At 38.8% G+C, this 18,964-nt stretch overlaps 1 protein-coding gene across 4 annotated transcripts in view; it reads left to right on the top strand.

Moving 5' to 3' along the window:
• RGS17 (regulator of G protein signaling 17) overlaps positions 1-18,964 on the top strand; it is a 197,238-nt gene that overhangs the window by 161,332 nt on the left and 16,942 nt on the right. For all 4 annotated transcript variants that reach the window (XM_073672741.1, XM_073672739.1, XM_073672740.1 and 1 more), the window contains one exon: positions 8,105-8,339. In XM_073672741.1, coding sequence (XP_073528842.1) covers positions 8,105-8,339 — 235 coding nt within the window. The remainder of the gene's footprint in view (positions 1-8,104; positions 8,340-18,964) is intronic.

Raw genomic sequence — 18,964 nt, 5'->3', positions numbered from 1 at the left:
CTCTAGTCTCAACTATTGGAAATCGCAACCCTAAAAGTCAAAATCTACTCTTTAACGAGCCTTGCCATATGAATTAAAATAAAAGCCAAACCAGAATCTAATTTGCATGTACATGTTTCAGGGTGTTGCCCCTCGTCAGTACAAAGCATGAGATTTGATTTGGCTATATGAGAGGCCTCTGGCTGGGGTCTAAGGGCTAATGTCTCTCCTTGAGGAAAGTGACATGCCATTATAGGCCATGTAATGCTTCTCTGGGAAATTAAATATGCAAATTGCCTCTTCAAAGTGGAAGAGGACATGAACTGTAGTGCACCTATATAGACAATGCTCCCCTAGATCCCGTTAGTAAAAAGAGTGATGCAGATACAAATAGTCCCTCCAAAGTGCCTCATAATAATAGTGATTTATTTAGTGCCCCCCCAAAAAAAATACAAATATATAAATATCTTAATGCAGCAGCATTTTCTAAGAAAAAGTTCTATATAATTGTTATTTTGTTGCCAAATAACAAATACTATAGTGTTACTGAACAAAACCCATTATACGAAGACCAATATACCAATACATACCACTATGTAATGACAAAATAATGCTGCCAAACATTATACCATGTATACATATATTACCGCCACATAGAGTCTGAATATAACCATCATCCTGTAACTGAACAAAAGAACAATATTAGCAGTAATATCACAATCAAAGGACAAATAATACTTCCCCACCATGATTATATACACACATTATATACACACCATGTCTACTTGGCACTGTGACTACTTTTTACCCTTCAAATAGGCAGACTAATTGATTAGAAGTTTGCAGATACCTGTGATGCTAATTACAGGACGCATGTGGTCAAATTATTTTCAGTTTTCTAGGGATACCATCATTTTTGTCCACGCCATTTCTTTATTTTATTTTTTTATGTTGAACCACAATTCAAAAGCAATGTCTGATTTTCATTAGTTGAAATTCAGTAAATTTAAATTGAAAAACCTTTAGCAGTTTCTTATTTCAGTGACCACTGTGGGTTTTTCTTACTTCAACAGAAGGGGACCAACAATTTTGTCGTGTGTATTCCCACCACATATAGTCAGGGCTGAAAGTGTTGGCACCCTTGAAATTGTTCCAGAAAATTAAGTATTTTTGCCAGAAAATTATTGCAGTTGCACATGTTTTGTTAAACACTTTGTTTATTTCCTTTGTTTGTATTGGAACAACACAAAAAAAAACTGAGAAAAAAAGGCAAATTGGACATAATTTCACACAAAACCCCCAAAATGGGTCTGCCAAAATTGTTGGCACCTTTCCAAAATTGTGGGTAAATAACCTTGTTTCAAGCACGTGATGCTCATTCAAACTTACCTGTGGTAAGTAACAGGTGTGAGCAATATGAAAATCACATCTGAAACCAGATAAAAAGAGAAGAAGTTGACTCAATCTTTGCATTGTGTGTCTGTATGTGCCACACTAAGCATGGAGACTAGAAAGAGGAAAAGAGAACTGTCTGAGGACTTGAGAACAAAAATTGTTGAACAATATCAACAATCTCAATGTTACAAGTCCATCTCCAGAGATCTTGATGTTCCTTTGTCCACAGTGTGCAACATAATCAAGAAGTTTACAATCCACAGCACTGTAGCTAATCTCCTTGTATGAGGACGGCAGAGAAAAAATGATGAAAGATTGCAATGAAGGATAGTATGGATGTGGACCGATGAGACCAAGATAGAGGTTTTTGGTAAAACACATCATTGTACTGTTTACTGAAAACGGAATGAGGCCTCCAAAGAAAAGAACACAGTACCTAAAGTCAAATATGGTGGAGGTTCAAAGATGTTTGGGGTTGTTTTTCAGCCTCTGGCACTGGGTTCCTTGGTCATGGGTCTTCCAGCAGGACATTGACCCCAAACATACTTCAAAAAGCACCCAGAAATGGATAGGAACAAAGCACTGGAGAGCTCTGAAGTGATCAGTAATGAGTCCGGATCTAAATCCCATTGAACACCTGTGGAGGGATGTTAAAATTGGTGTTGGAAGAAGGCACCCTTCAAATATGAGAGACCTGGAGCAGTTTGCAAAAGAAGAGAGGTCCAAAATTCCAGTTGAGAGGTGTAAGAAGCTTGTTAATGGTTATAGGAAGTGATTGATTGCAGTTATTTATTCCCAGGGGTGTGAAACCAAATATTAAGTTGAGGGTGCCAACAATTTTGTCCGGCCCATTTTTGGGGTTTTGTGTGAAATTATGTTCAATTTTGCTTTTCTTCTCTGTTTTTTTGTGTTGTTCCAAAATACACAAAGGAAATACACATGTGTATAACAAAAACTGTATGATTGCAATAATTTTCTGGGAGAAATTATTCATTTTCTGGAACAATTTCAAGGGTAGCAACACTTTTGGCCATCCTGCCATCCTGTTGATGGCCAAAACCCACTATGCCAAGGCCTATAGCACCAATAATACCAATACAAGGGACAAATAATACAACCTCACTATGGCCAGATAATACCAGCACATAGAGTCTAAATATAACCACTATGTTGTTACTGAACAGAACCCACTATATCAAGACCAGTATACCAATAATAGCACATATAAGAGACAAATACCGCCGCACCATGTCCATAATATGACCAGCATAAACAGTGGTGTCTGAATATCCATCATACTGGTCATTAAAGGGAATCTTTCAGCAGGTTTTTGCTATGTAATCTGAAGACAGCAGGAGAAGCTGAAACACAGAATTCAGGGATGTGTCACTTGTCAAAGTGTGTACTGTTGTTTACTAACTGTGAAGGATTTATCACAAGAGATTAACATAGCTCCTGTGATAAGCTGCTCACTGTCTATGGACTTTGTACATACAGAGCCTGGTGAGGGCAGGGTTAGCTTTCTCAACTCTGCTTCACTCTATTTCTAAAAACTACGATTGTCTCAGGACTGCTGCACCCATTAAACTAAATGATATATCACTGGAATCAGTGTCTTATTGCCTACATTATGCTGCTCCCAGATGAGGTAGTAAAAACCTGTAGACAGATTCATTTTAGCAAAAACTACTATAAAACTACTATTATTAATATCAATGTTACTACCATACAGTGACCATACAGTGATAGATACCGGTTTTACACAGAAGCTCCGCATATTATATGTGTGTATACAGTACAGGTAAATCAAGTGACTCCCCAGCAATCTCTCCAATAAAAGTCATTCATTTTTTCTTTATTTCTTCATCCATTGCAGACTGCTATAACTACTTCCATCCATGTAACACACAGCTACTGTATCTATGGCTGATCACTTCTACACAAACTCCATAGTGCCCAGTGGTGCCCTACACAGTACCCGTACCTCACTTTTATTTCCCTCACAGTAACAATATCATCAAAAATACATTACAGTAGTGATGTCCCCTTTTGTGCTCCCCCACACACAGTACTAATGTCTCCTCTAAAACCCAATGTAAATGCAATTCTTATGACCCCGGTACAATAGTAAAACTCCCCCACAGCACAAAGATAATAAACTCAGATATGTCACAGTACAGAAGCAATAACCACAGTGATATCACAGTACAGGGATAATAAACAGTGACGTCACAGTACAGGGATAATAAACAGTGACGTCACAGTACAGGGATAATTAACAGGGATGGCACTGTACAGGGAGAATAAACCGTGATGTCACAGTACAGGGAGAATAAACAGAGACGCCACAGTACAGCGATAATAAACACAGTCATATCACAGTACAGGGATAATAAACACAGTCATATCACAGTACAGGGATAATACACACAGTCATATCACAGTACAGGGATAATAAACACAGTCATATCACAGTACAGGGATAATAAACACAGTCATATCACAGTACAGGGATAATAAACACAGTCATATCACAGTACAGGGATAATAAACACAGTGATGTCACAGTACAGGGATAATAAACAAAGTCATATCACAGTAGAGAGATAATAAACAGTGATGTCACAGTACAGAGATAATAGACACAGTGATGTCACAGTACAGAGATAATAAACAGTGATGTCACAGTACAGGGATAATAAATACAGGGATGTCACAGTACAGGGATAATAAACAATCATATCACAGTACATGGATAATAAACACAGTCATATCACAGTACATGGATAATAAACACAGTCATATCACAGTACAGGGATAATAAACACAGTCATATCACAGTACAGGGATAATAAACACAGCCATATCACAGTACAGGGATAATAAACACAGCCATATCACAGTACAGGGATAATAAACACAGCCATATCACAGTACATGGATAATAAACACAGTCATATCACAGTACAGGGATAATAAACATAGTCATATCACAGTACAGGGATAATAAACACAGTCATATCACAGTACAGGGATAATAAACACAGTCATATCACAGTACAGGGATAATAAACACAGCCATATCACAGTACAGGGATAATAAACACAGCCATATCACAGTACAGGGATAATAAACAAGGATGTAACAGTACATGGATAATAAGCACAGTCATATCACACTACAGGGATAATAAACACAGTCATATCACAGTACAGGGATAATAAACACAGTCATATCACAGTACAGGGATAATAAACAGTGATGTCACAGTACAGGGATAATAAACTGTGACGTCACAGTGCAGGGATAATAAACAGGGAGGTCACAGTGCAGGGATAATAAACAGGGACGTCACAGTACAGGGAGAATAAACAATGACGTCACAGTACATGGAGAATAAACAGGGATGTCACAGTACAGGGATAATAAACAAGGATGTCACAGTACAGGGATAATAAACACAGCCATATCACAGTACAGGGATAATAAACACAGTCATATAACAGTACAGGGATAATAAACACAGTCATATCACAGTACATGGATAATAAACACAGCCATATCACAGTACAGGGATAATAAACACAGCCATATCACAGTACAGGGATAATAAACACAGCCATATCACAGTACATGGATAATAAGCGCAGTCATATCACAGTACATGGATAATAAGCAAAGTCATATCACAGTACAGGGATAATAAACACAGCCATATCACAGTACAGGGATAATAAACACAGTCCTATCACAGTACAAGGATAATAAACACAGTCATATCACAGTACAGGGATAATAAACACAGTCATAACAGTACAGGGATAATAAACACAGTCATATCACAGTACAGGGATAATAAACACAGTCATATCACAGTACAGGGATAATAAACACAGTCATATCACAGTACAGGGATAATAAACACAGTCATATCACAGTACAGGGATAATAAACACAGTCATATCACAGTACATGGATAATAAACACAGTCATATCACAGTACAGGGATAATAAACACAGTCATATCACAGTACAGGGATAATAAACACAGCCATATCACAGTACAGGGATAATAAACACAGCCATATCACAGTACAGGGATAATAAACACAGTCATATCACAGTACAGGGATAATCAACACAGTCATATCACAGTACAGGGATAATAAACACAGTCATATCACATTACAGAGATAATAAAAACGGTCATATCACATTACAGAGATAATAAACACGGTCATATCACAGTACAGGGATAATAAACACAGTCATATCACAGTACAGGGATATTAAACAGTCGTATCACACTATAGAGATAATACACACAGTAATGCTACCAATCATTAAAAAACAACCCCACATCTCACTCATATCTGCTTCAGTGATGAGGGCCACTGAATTCCACCTTCTCCCAGCGCAAGCGCAATGCTGCAACATCATTGAGCCACTGATGGGATGCTGATGTTCTCTGCAGGTGGGAGTCATTGATAAGCTTATGGCGCTTGATGGAAATAAAGCGCTGGGGAGCTCTGAAGTGGCCAGTAATGAGTTCAGATCCACATCCCATTGAACACCTGTTGAGAGATCTTAAAATTGCTGTTGGGAGAAGGCACCCTTCAAATATTAGAGACCTGGAGCAGTTTCCAAAAGAAGAGTGGTCCAAAATTCCAGATGAGAGGTGTAAGAAGGTTGTTGATTGCAGTTATTTATTCCAAAGGGTGTGCAACCAAATATTAAGTTGAGGGTGCCAACAATTTTGTCCGGCCAATTTTTGTGGTTTTGGGTGAAATGATGTCCAATTTGCCTGTTTTTCTTCTGGTTTTTTTTGTGTTGCAATACACACAAAGGAAATAAACATATGTATAACAAAACATGTAATTGCAATAATTTTCTGGGAGAAATACTTCACTTTCAGGAACAGTTTCAAGGGTGCCAACATATATATATATATATATATATATATATACATATATATATATATATACATATATATTCATTACGTGTGGAGGAAAGATGATTCCAGCATCTAAATAAAATAGAGTGCATTTCAGTTAGAGTAATCATACTGTGGAATGCCCTACCACAAGAGATAGTAACAACAGATGCTATATCAGCATTTAAAGAGTAATGAAAATTGCTGATTTAATTTTTTTCCATAAATATTTTATCACAGAAATCTGCTTCTTTCTCCTCTTGAACTTTAGCATTCCTTCTCAGCAGTCTCAGCTTCTGGGTAAAAATTAATCTTCAGTGAACACAGATTTCCCCCATTACTGAGATAGCAGATGACAGTTGGTGCTCATAAAGTTCTATGGAGAACTGTAACTGCCATTTCAGGAGAACTTGCAGTTCAATGTTTTTGTTGGCCTCTAGCTCTACCCTCCTCCATAGAATTTTAAAATCACCAACTGACATCTCTTGTCTCAGTAAAATCTGTTTTCTCTGAACACATATTTTACTCCAGAATTGAGGATGAAAGATCAATCCAGGAGGAGAAAGAAGGAGATTTCTGTGATAAGATATATTACAAAGTTGCTCATTTCATGTTTACTATTGATAAATTAAAAAAAAATAAAAATGGTGTCTAGATGCTTTTCTAATAATTAATGACATTGTGCGCTACAATAATCTTATAATAGATCATGTTTAATTGATTAACTCCTTTCCGACATTTGCCGTACATGTACGGCACATGTCGTGTCTCCCCCTTAGGCGCGGGCTCCAGCGATGAGCCCGCACCTTATCGGGGACATGACAGCTGATCTGCACAACTGTCATGTGCCCCTAACAGCAGCGGGTGGAATCGCAATCCGCCCGCGGCTGTTAACATGTTAAATGCCGCTGTCAATCTGTGACAGCGGCATTTAACATGGCCGCGGAGGAAGAACGTCATAAGTCCTGCCCATCAGCACCCGCGTCACATGACCGCGGGTTGCCGATGGGTTGGCATGACAACCCGGGGTCTGCAGGAGACCCGTGCGGTTGTCATTGCCAAGATGCTGCATTCAGAATCGCCCGATTTACTAATATATAAAAAGAATTAATCAGATTGGTAAATGGCGTAACAAGAAAAAAAATCAAAACACCAGAATTACTTTTTTTGGGTCACTGCAACATTGCAATAAAATGCAATAACGGGCGATCAAAACATCATATCTAACCCTAAATGGTATCAATACAAACTTCACCCGGCCCCAGATCCCGAAAAATGGAGACGCTATGGGTCCCGGAAAATGGCGACTTTTTTTTTTACAAACCTTGGATTTTATTTTGTCACCACTTAAATAAAAAAGAACTATACATGTTTGGTATCTGTGAACTCATAATGACCTGGAGAATCATAATGACAGGTCAGTTTTACCATATAGTGAACGTGGTAAAAATCAAAAACAACTGTGGAATTGCACTTTTTTTGCAATTTCACCGCACTTGGTATTTCTTTCCCGTTTTCCAGTACACGATATGGTAAAACCAGTAGTGTCATTCAAAAGTACAACTTGTCCCTCAAAAAATAAGCCCTTACATGGCCATATTGACCGATAAATAAACCGATGTGCTGTAGAGGGGCCAACAGTGGAATTCACTTCTTCCCTGGGGGTTAGTCCAAGCCTGGTTCTAGTACTATCTGTTTAAGGTTTCATTTGTCAGACAACTATTCAGTCTGTATACTCACTGTAATTGGTTCTAAATACATATAAGAGTATACTAATAAGACATCCTGACTTTCAGCCAAATTCCAACCATGGAGGAAATTCTAACTTGGTCTCACAATTTCGACAAGATGATGAAGAGTCCTGCGGGAAGAAATCTCTTCCGAGAATTTTTACGCACAGAATACAGTGAAGAAAATCTACTTTTCTGGCTTGCATGTGAAGACCTAAAGAATGAACAAAACAAGAAATTAGTTGAGGAAAAAGCTAGAAATATATATGAAGATTATATCTCCATCCTTTCACCAAAAGAGGTAAGTCTTTATTGTTAGTCATGTCCTTTCCATTGATGAACCATGGAAAATGAAAAGTGTGATACAAAAATGCTTATAGATGCGTATACTTTGTGTAAAAATTATTATTCGGCCAACTTGTCTAGATTACCTTTTTGGTAAAGAATAATAATAACCAAAGAAATAGAAAGGTTTAAGGCGTGACCATCGTTTTAATTTCTATTTCATAAATCAATACTACAAATGAAAATAATCATCTTTGTAATGTATCTTATCAGAGATATCCTCTTCTTTCTCTTGGACAGATTTTTTACTTTCAAAATTCTCCAATCCAGGGTAAAATCTGTATACAATGAAGACAGATTGTTACATTACTGAGATAAGAGGTGACAGTTGGTACTGATGAGATTATTTTTATTATTGATCAACAACTATGTTACTCAATCAACCCAAAAGACTCATAAATATCCAAGCTTAATATTTTTGGAAGTTGGAGTGGGGTTTTTTTTAGATTTGGCTATCCTAGGAGGATATCTGTTTGTGCAGGTAACTATTACTGTGCAGAATTATTAGGCAACTTAATAAAAACCAAATATAATCCCATCTCACTTGTTTAATTTCACCAGGTAAACCAATATCAGTGCACAAAATTTAGAAATAAACATTTCTGACATGCAAAAACAAAAAACAAAAAAAATTAGTGATCAATATAGACACCTTTCTTTATGATGACAATCAACAGCCTTCCATCCATAGATTCTGTCAGTTGCTTGATCTGTTTTCGATCAACATTGCGTGCAGCAGCCACCACAGCCTCCCAGACACTGTTCCGAGAGGTGTACTGTTTTCCCTCCCTGTAGATCTCACATTTTATGATGGAACACAGGTTCTCTATGGGGTTCAGATCAGGCGAACAAGGGGGCCATGTCATTATTTTTTCTTATTTTAGACTTTTACTGGCCTGCCACGCTGTGGAGTAGTTGGTTGCATGTGATGGAGCATTGTCCTGCATGAAAATCATGTTTTTCTTGAACGATACTGACTTCTTTCTGTACCACTGCTTGAAGAAGTTGTCTTCCAGAAACTGGCAGTAGGTCTGGATGTTGAGCTTCACTCCATCCTCAACCTGAAAAGGTCCCACAAGTTCATCTTTGATGATACCAGCCCATACCAGTACCCCACCTCCACCTTGCTGGCGTCTGAGTCGGAGTGGAGCTCTCTGCCCTTTACAGATCCAGCCTCTGGCCCATCCATCTGGCCCATCAAGAGTCACTCTCATTTCATCAGTCCATAAAACCTTTGAAAAATCAGTCTTAAGATATTTCTTGGCCCATTCTTGACGTTTTATCTTATGTTTCTTGTTCAAAGGTGGTCGTTTTTCAGCCTTCCATACCTTGGCCATGTCCCTGAGTATCGCACACCTTGTGCTTTTTGATACTCTAGCGGTTAGGATTCCTGGTTTTCACCCAGGTGGCCCGGGTTCGACTCACGGTATGGGAACGCATCCTTTTCACATGTGCTTCAGTAGGGTGCCCAGCAAGGGAGTCACAAAAACACTGAACTTCAGGAGGGCAAAGTTTGATCAGCTAAGAGATGCCCTTCACCTTATAGACTGGGATAGTATCTTTAGTAATAGGAGCACGGATAGAAAATGGGAAATTTTCAAAACAGTCCTACATAGTCACTGTAGAAGGTACATACCTTATGGGAATAAAAGGGCTAGGAATAGGAGGAAGCCAATGTGACTAAATAAGGAAGTCAAGAGGGCAATGAAAAACAAAAAAGTGCTTTCGGTAAACTTAAACAAGAAGGCAGCGAGGAAGCGCTAATATCTTATAGGGAAAAAAACAAAATCTGTAAGAAACAAATAAGAATAGCAAAAGAGGAGACAGAGAGACTAATTGCCAAGGAAAGTAAAACGAATCCCAAACTGTTCTTTAACTATATAAACAGTAAAAGGATTAAAACTGATGGAGTTGGCCCATTGAAAAATAACCTGGGTAAAATCATAGAGGGCGATGAGGGTAAAGCAAACCTACTCAATAGCTTCTTCTCCACTGTTTTCACAAAAGAAAACAATTTATCAGAGGAAATGCAGAGTGATAAAGTAAACCCTCCGCTAAATATCACCCACCTAACCCAGGAGGAAGTTCAGAAACGCCTAAATAATGTCAAAATAGACAAGTCACCAGGCCCAGATGGCATACACCCCCGGGTACTAAAAGAATTAAGTAATGTGATAGACAGGCCGCTGTATCTTATATTCAAGCACTCTTTATGGACAGGGACTGTCCCACTAGACTGGCGCCAAGCAAATGTGGTACCAATATTCAAAAAGGGGTCTAAAAGTGACCCTGGGAACTATAGACCAGTAAGCTTAACGTCTGTTGTGGGTAAATTGTTTGAAGGATTTCTTAGAGATGCTATTGTAGAATATCTTAATGATAATAACTGTCTAACTCCATATCAACATGGATTCATGAGGGATCACTCCTGCCAAACAAACCTGATCGCCTTCTACGAGGAGGTGAGCTCACAGCTGGACCGGGGAGAGTCAGTGGATGTTGTATACCTTGACTTCTCCAAAGCGTTTGATACCGTGCCACACAAAAGGTTGGTATATAAAATGAGAATGCTTGGTCTGGGGGATAATGTGTGCAAGTGGGTAAATAGCTGGCTGAGTGATAGAAAGCAGAGGGTGGTTATCAATGGAGTAAGCTCAGGGTGTGTCAGGGTTACTAGTGGGGTGCCTCAAGGGTCTGTCTTGGGCCCTATATTATTTAATATATTTATTAATGATCTAGTGGAAGAGTTGCATAGTAAAATAGCAATATTTGCAGATGATACTAAACTTTGTAAAGTAGTTAATACAGATGAGGATAGGGCACAGCTACAGGAGGATTTAGATAAATTGGGGAGTTGGGCCAAAAAATGGCAAATGGGGTTCAATGCCGATAAATGTAAGGTTATGCACATGGGAAAGAAAAACAGCAGTCACCCATACATATTAAATGGGAAACCGTTGGGGAAATCTGACATGGAGAAGGACCTGGGCGTCTTGGTTAACAGCAAATTAAATTGGAGTGCCCAGTGTCAGGCAGTAGCTGCGAAGGCAAATAGAGTCATGGCATGCATCAGAAGAGGAATAGGGGCATATGATGAGAACATTGTTCTTCCTCTGTATAAAGCGCTGGTAAGGCCGCACTTAGAATATTGTGCACAGTTCTGGGCTCCGGTGCTCAGGAAAGACATATTGGAGCTAGAGAGGGTACAAAGGAGGGCGACTAAGGTAATAAAGGGAATGGAGGGACTAGAATACCCAGAGAGATTGTCAAAATTAGGCCTATTTACGTTGGAAAAGAGAAGGCTTAGGGGAGACCTCATAAACATGTATAAATACATCAGGGGGCAGTACAGAGATCTCTCCCATGACCTGTTTATACCAATGATGGTGACAAAGACGAGGGGGCACACTATGCCTCTGGAGGAAAGGAGGTTCCTGCACCAGCATAGAAGGGGATTCTTTACGGTCAGAGCCGTGAGACTCTGGAACTCTCTGGGAGAGGAAGTGGTGATGTCCAACTCACTTAATGAGTTCAAGAGAGGCCGGGACGCCTTTCTTGAGAACAATAAAATTACATCTTATGCTTAGTTAATTAATCCAGGGATTTAATCTGACTGCCAGATTGGTGTCGGGAAGTGAATTTTTCCTCAATGATGTAAATTGGCCTATACCGCATGTTTTTTTTTTGCCTTCCCCTGGATCAACGCTGCGGAATAGCTGCAGTGCACAAGAAATAGGCTAAACTGGATGGACGCTTGTCTTTTTTCGGCCTTATAAACTATGTAACTATGTAACTCCAGTAACGTTGCAGCTCTGAAATATGGCAAAACTGGTGGCGAATGGCATCTTGGCAGCTTCACACTTGATTTTCCTCAATTCATGGGCAGTTATTTTGCGCCTTTTTTGGCCAACATGCTTCTTGCGACCCTGTTGGCTATTTGCCATGAAACGCTTGATTGTTCGGTGATCATGCTTCAAAAGTTTGGAAATTTCAAGACTGCTGCATCCCTCTGCAAGACATCTCACAATTTTGGACTTTTCAGAGCCCGTCAAATCTCTCTTATGACCCATTTTGCCAAAGGAAAGGAAGTTGCCTAATAATTAGGCACACCTTATATAGGGTGTTGATGTCATTAGTCAACACCCCTCCTCATTACAGAGATGCACATGACCAGATTTACTTAATTGGTAGTTCGCTCTCAAGCCTATGCAGCTTGGAGTAGGACAACATGTATAAAAAGTATCATGTGATCAAAATACTCATTTGCCTAATAATTCTGAACACAGTGTGTGTAGATGGGGGAGGCAGAGTGAAAGGCTCTGCCTCTAGCTTCTCCTTTCTCCTCCCTCCTCCCCTCTACATAAAATCTTATCAGTAGCAGCTGTCATCTCATATCTCATTAATGGTAAAGTCTGTCTTCACTGAATACAAATTTTACCCAGAGAGGAAGAGGACTAGAACTCTAGTGCAACCTTTTGGAATTAGCAATCCTAAAAGTCAATATTGACCCTTGCCATATGACTTAGGTTAAAAGCCATATCAGAATCTCAATTTGTAGACACGATGTTTCAGGGTATTGCCCCTCGTCAGCTTCCCCAGAAGCACGAGCTTGCCTAATGTATTGGTCACTGCAACGTACTGGTCACTACAACAGCAGTTTGCAATATTCACTCAGCAACATCTGCTGCTGCTTGTTTCTAGAAAACACACATAGAGTCAAAATCGTCACTAAACCTGTAGATAAATTTCCAAAGGGGTATAATTTCCAAAATGGGGTCACTTGAGGGGGGATTCTGCTCTTCTAGCACTTAGGGGCTCTGTATATGTAGTCTGCAAACTATTCCAGAAAAAGTACTGTACAGCCACATATGGGGTATTCCTACATTCAGCTAAAATTGTGGAACAAATTTTTACCCATTTCCCAGTGTGAAAATGTAAAATCTGGGGCTAAAACAAAATTTTGGTGGTAAAAAATTAATTATTTTTTTCTTCACTGCTGAATGGTATAAAATTCTGTGACCCAGTTGTGATGTCCATATGATCACTGTACCCCTAGATAAATTCATTGAGGTGTCATTTGTAAAATGGGGTCTCTTATGGGGGAATTCTGCTGTTCTGGCACCTCAGGGGCTCCGCCAATGTGACATGGCACCCTCAAACCAGTCCAGAAAAATCTGAACTCCAATATGGCTCTTCTTCCCTTCTGAGCTTTGCATTGTGGCTCAAAAGTAATTTTCAGCCACATATGGGGTATCGGCGTACTCAGGAGAAATTGCACAACAAATTTGGGGTCCATTTTGTGAAAATGAATACATTTGGGGCTAAAACAACATTTTTGTAGGAAAAATGTGATTTTTTTATTTTCACGGCTCATTGTAATAAACTTCTGTGAATCACCTGGGGGTTCAAGGTGCTCACCACACATTTAGTTAAGTTCCCTGAGGGGTCTATTTTCCAAAATTATGTCACTTGTGGGGGGTTTCCACTGCTTAGGCACATCAGGGGCTCTCCAAACGCAACATGGGTCTAATAATTATGCCATTCAAAAAGTCAAATGACACTACTTCTCTTCCAAGCCCTGCCGTGCACCTAAACAGTGGTTTTCCCCCACATATGGGGTATATGCATGCTCAGGAGAAATTGTACAACAAATTTTGGGGTCCATTTTCTCCTGTTACCGTTGTGAAAGTAAAAAAAATTTGGTCCAAATTAACATTTTTGTGAAAAAAGTTAAATGTTTATTTTTTCCTTCCACATTCCATTAATTCCTGTGAAGCACCTGAAGGGATAATAAACTTCTTGAATATGGTTGTGAGCACCTTGAGGGGTGCAGTTTTTGGAATGGTGTCACTTTTGGGTATAGACCATATAGACCCCTCAAAGTCACTTCAAATGTGATGTGGTCCCTAAAAAAAATAGTTTTGTAAATTTTGTTGGAAAAATGAGAAATCGCTGGTAAACTTTTAACCCTCATAACTTCCAAAAAATAAATGATGTTTTTAAAAATAAAGTAGATTTGTGGGAAATGTTATTTATTACTATTTTGTGTGACATAACTCTCTGATTTAAGGGCATAAAAATTAAAATTAGAAAATTGAAAAAATGTTGCCAAATTGCAATTTTTTTCAAAAATAAACGCAAATCATATTGAACAAATTTTACAACTATTGTGAAGTACAATGTCACAAAAAAAAAGTCTCAGAATCATTGCAATCCATTGAAGGGTTTCCAGAGTTATTACCTCATAAAGTGACAGTAGTCAGAATTGTAAAATTTGGCCCTGTCATGAAGGTGAAAACAGGCTTAGGGGGGTAAAGGGATTGCGGGGGTCTTCTAGTCTAGACGCCCAATTTTTATTCTATTTTTGCAAAATATTTTGTGGAGAAAGTATAAAGATTTTTTATATCATGAAAAGAGTATAAATAAGTACTGTAAAAATGCAGTGAAGTGGGCAAGGAAAACAAAACAGTGGTGAACGGTGACCACAATCCTGGCTGTTGAACTGGTCTGAAACAAAAAACAAAATAGATTCTTAATTACTATGATTGTCACTATAGCAGAATTAAAAAAACATGAAAATTAAAAAAATGGTATTATGCTGAAAATTGAGTATTGATTTTTGGCACAATAGAATGCCTGTCAAAATTTAAAAAAAAAAAAAGATTTCATTTTGATTTTGGTACAGGAGATAGGCATTTACAGTTGTTCTCAAACGTTTAACCTGGCAGAATTTTTACTTTTTTGGCCTTGTTTCAGAGAATATGAATGATAACAAAAAAACTTTTTCTTCACTCATGGTTATTGGTTGGGTGAAGCCATTTATTGTCAAACTACTGTGTTTTCTCTTCTTAAATCTTAATAACAACCAAAAACATCCAAATGACCTTGATCAAAAGTTCACATACCCTGGTGATTTTGGCCTGATAACATGAACAGAATTTGACACAAATGGGTTTGAATGGCTACTAAAGGTAACATCCTCATCTGTGACCAGTTTGCTTGTAATCAGTATGTGTGCATAAAAGCTGAGTGAGTTTCTGGGATCCAGACAGACTCTTGCATCTTCCATCCAGCCACTGACGTTTCTAGATTGTGAGTCATGAGGAAAGCAAAATAATTGTCAACGGATCTACGCAAAAGGTAGTTGAACTGTATAACACAGGAAAGGGATACAAAAAAATATCCAAGAAATTGATAATGCCAGTAAGCAGTGTTCAAACTGTGATTAACAAATGGAAAATCAGGGGCTCTGTAAAAACCAAACCACGGTCAGGTAGACCAACAAAAATTTTGGCCAGAACAGCCAGGAAAATTGTTCGGGATGCAAAGAAAAACCCACAAATACCATCTGCTGAAATTCAGGACTCTCTGAAAACTAGCGGTGTGGCTGTTTCAAGATGCACAATAAGGAGGCAAAAATGGGCTGCATGGTTGAGTCACCAGAAGAAAGCCATTACTGCGCAAATGCCACAAAGTATCTCGCCTACAATTTGCCAAACAGCACAGAGACAAGCCTCAAAACTTCTGGAACAAGGTAATTTGGAGTGATGAGACCAAAATTTAGCTTTTTGGCCACAACCATAAATGTTACATTTGGAGAGGGGTCAACAATGCCTATGATGAAAGGAAGAACATTCCCACAGTAAAGCACGGTGGTAGATCGCTGATGTTTTGGGGATGTTTGAGCTACAAAGGCACAGGAAACTTGGTAAAAGTTGAAGGAAAGATGAATGCAGCACATTATCAGCAAATACTGGAGGCAAATTTGCACTCATCAGCCCGGAAGCTGCGCATGGTACGTGCTTGGACGTTCCAACATGACAACAATCCAAAGCACAAGGCCAAGTCGACCTGTCATTGGCTACAGCAGAACAAAGTGAAGGTTCTGGAGTGGCCATCTCAGTCTTCTGACCTCAATATCATTGAGCCACTCTGGAGAGATCTCAAGCATGCAGTTCTTGCTAGAAAGCCCATGAATTTACCGGACCTGGAGGATTTTTGCCAAGAAGAATGAGCAGTTTTACCATCTGAGAAAATAAAGAACCTCATCCACAACTATCACAAAAGACTTCAAGCTGTCATTGATGTTAGAGGGGGCAATACACAGTATTAAAAACTGGGGTATGTGAACTTTTGATCAGGGTCATTTGGATGTTTTTGGTTGTCATTAAGATTTAAAAAGAGAAAACACAATAGTTTGACAATAAATGGCTTCACCCAACCAATAACCATGAGTGGAGAAAAAGGTTTTTTTGTTATCATTCATATTCTCTGAAACAAGGCCAAGAAAGGAAAAATTCTGCCGGGGTATGTAAACTTTTGAGCACAACTGTATATAGTGAAACACGCTCAACTCAATTGACCAATTGGTTCTGGAGATATCGTTGCCACCGATTTGAAAAAAGTGGTTTCGAGAAAAACACGTTGTTTTCGTGCTGATTACACAGAGACACATTTACTTACGATCACTCAGTTATTCCAGGACCATAGAGTGATCCTTCCTCATGCTCATAAAATTCCTTCAGAGCTGCTCTATCTTTTCTACAGTGAGATTTGTCGTCTCGAACGGAGTCAGATGAACGCCTCTCCGAGTGATTTAAATGTCTAGAGTGTACTCGTCTAGAGTGTACGCGTACATCTCTGCTTGCTGTCCAATAGTCATTCCCATCACATCCATTACTTTAAAAATTGGCATAAATCCCTCATTAAAGATAATTATTGCTAAAGACGTTGCTATGTTCACAATCTTTGCAGCCGAAAAAGCTTTGGAGCAAAAGTCCAAATGAGTGAGTTGAGCGATTCGTTGTTATTTTGCGTTTCTGCTCCAACACAACAGTCCAACAAATCATCCAATGACATCTCTTCTTAAATTAACACTTTTTTTGGAGGGCACCACCCTATTTGGTGGGGATCTACATGCAGTGTGCCCTAAAACACTGTTTATCTAAGAAGAAAAGAAAAGAAGAACACTATGTTCGCAGTGATCACTGGGTGATCACTGCGAACATAGTGTCCCTCTTTTCTTTTCTACTTTGATAATCTCTTCTTAAATTGGCTTTATTACCACCAATACATCCGCAGTAAGAGGTGGGTTATCGTGATAAAAAGATGTGAGTATACCTTCAGCTTCGGCCACTTGCACCAGCTCTCTTTACCCGGTGGGCAGTTGTTATGTCGCAGTTTATCATCGGTGGAACTTTTATGATAGTACTCGGCCCATATTTCTTTCCTCATTTCCTCGACGGAGTCTGCATGTCTGCGAATAGCCATAGTTCACCAATAACTGTATCTGTTAACTTCCCAGCACCTTTGCCACCGATACCTTTGTTATTTTTTTTTCGCTTTGCGAAGTCTCATGCTCATTCTTTTTTCTACCTGGCCGACACATTCTTTTGTCATGAAAGTAGCTTCATGTTTATACAGATTTACATTTAAAATTCCGCAAAATGATTTTCTGTCCCCGTCTCCAATATACTTTTCGTAAAGAACTTTGTGCTTCTCCTGCGATCTCAAAAACATTGCAGTGATACTGTCGATCTCCATTTTCCCCGCATTGCCTTTGTGATTTATGGCGCATGTTTCTTCGTGTTTCATACCATTCATTGTATTCATCAACATTATCCTCCTTTTTTTTAATTCCAAACACTACATATTTGACACAACTTACTTTTAACCACAACATCGACTGCTTTTTTTCGAATGTTTTGCAATTAGAGTAAACACACCAAATAAAGATGAGAATCCTCTTTTTTTACATGTTCCATCGCTGGAAACTGTTAAGTGTGTTGCAGCATTTCCAGCTTCTTCATTCTTTGTTTTTTCTTCGTCACCTGCTAGCGTTAAAATGCAATTGTACACTGCAGATGCTGCTATATATTTTTTTTTCCAAGGCAAGCATAATCAGTGTTTACAGCCACGCTATGGCAAATGTCTATCAAGCTGCAAAATAAATATAGGCCTTCTTGTCTAACACCTAAAAGTCAAACAACAAACACAGTGAGACTGTTGCTTTCAAATGCCTCATCAATAATTGGTGAGGAATCTGTTAGCATTGTTACAGCAGCATTTGACGTTAATTTTAAATCCTACACCTCAATGTAGAGACTGAGAGAATTTTACATTCTTTTTGCAAATTTTGCATATTTATGAGTGATGCAATTGTCCTAAACACTGTGAAAAAATTTAGGATGCAGTAACCAAATTCTCTCGAAACGGGCAACTCAATATTTTTTTTTAATTCTTAGTTATTTTGCCTATGTGCTCGCACACTGTGAATCCTGCTCACTCTCCTGTGTTGCCTCGAAATAATACTAAGGACTGTTTTTTAAAATGCCTTCTAAAAAACGACCATATATTGGGCAAGTTAATCCAAAAGCTAAGAAATCATGCACTCACACAAGGCCGACAGAATCCTCCATTGTGCGCCACGTAGTCCGAGCACGCCAGTGATCGCTCCTTATAAGGTGCTATAACTTTTTTAATATTGCGAATCTAGCTAAATTGGTTTGAAAATTGGTTTTAAAGAACAGCACCATTTAGATACTCACGATGGGTGCCATGCCTCCAAACAAGTGTCCAAGT

The sequence above is a fragment of the Phyllobates terribilis genome, unplaced genomic scaffold (assembly GCF_046119375.1).
Source record: "Phyllobates terribilis strain yellow unplaced genomic scaffold, ASM4611937v1 Scaffold_3__8_contigs__length_932513732, whole genome shotgun sequence".
Lineage (NCBI taxonomy): Eukaryota > Metazoa > Chordata > Amphibia > Anura > Dendrobatidae > Phyllobates > Phyllobates terribilis.
This window is presented reverse-complemented; position numbering and strand designations above follow the sequence as displayed.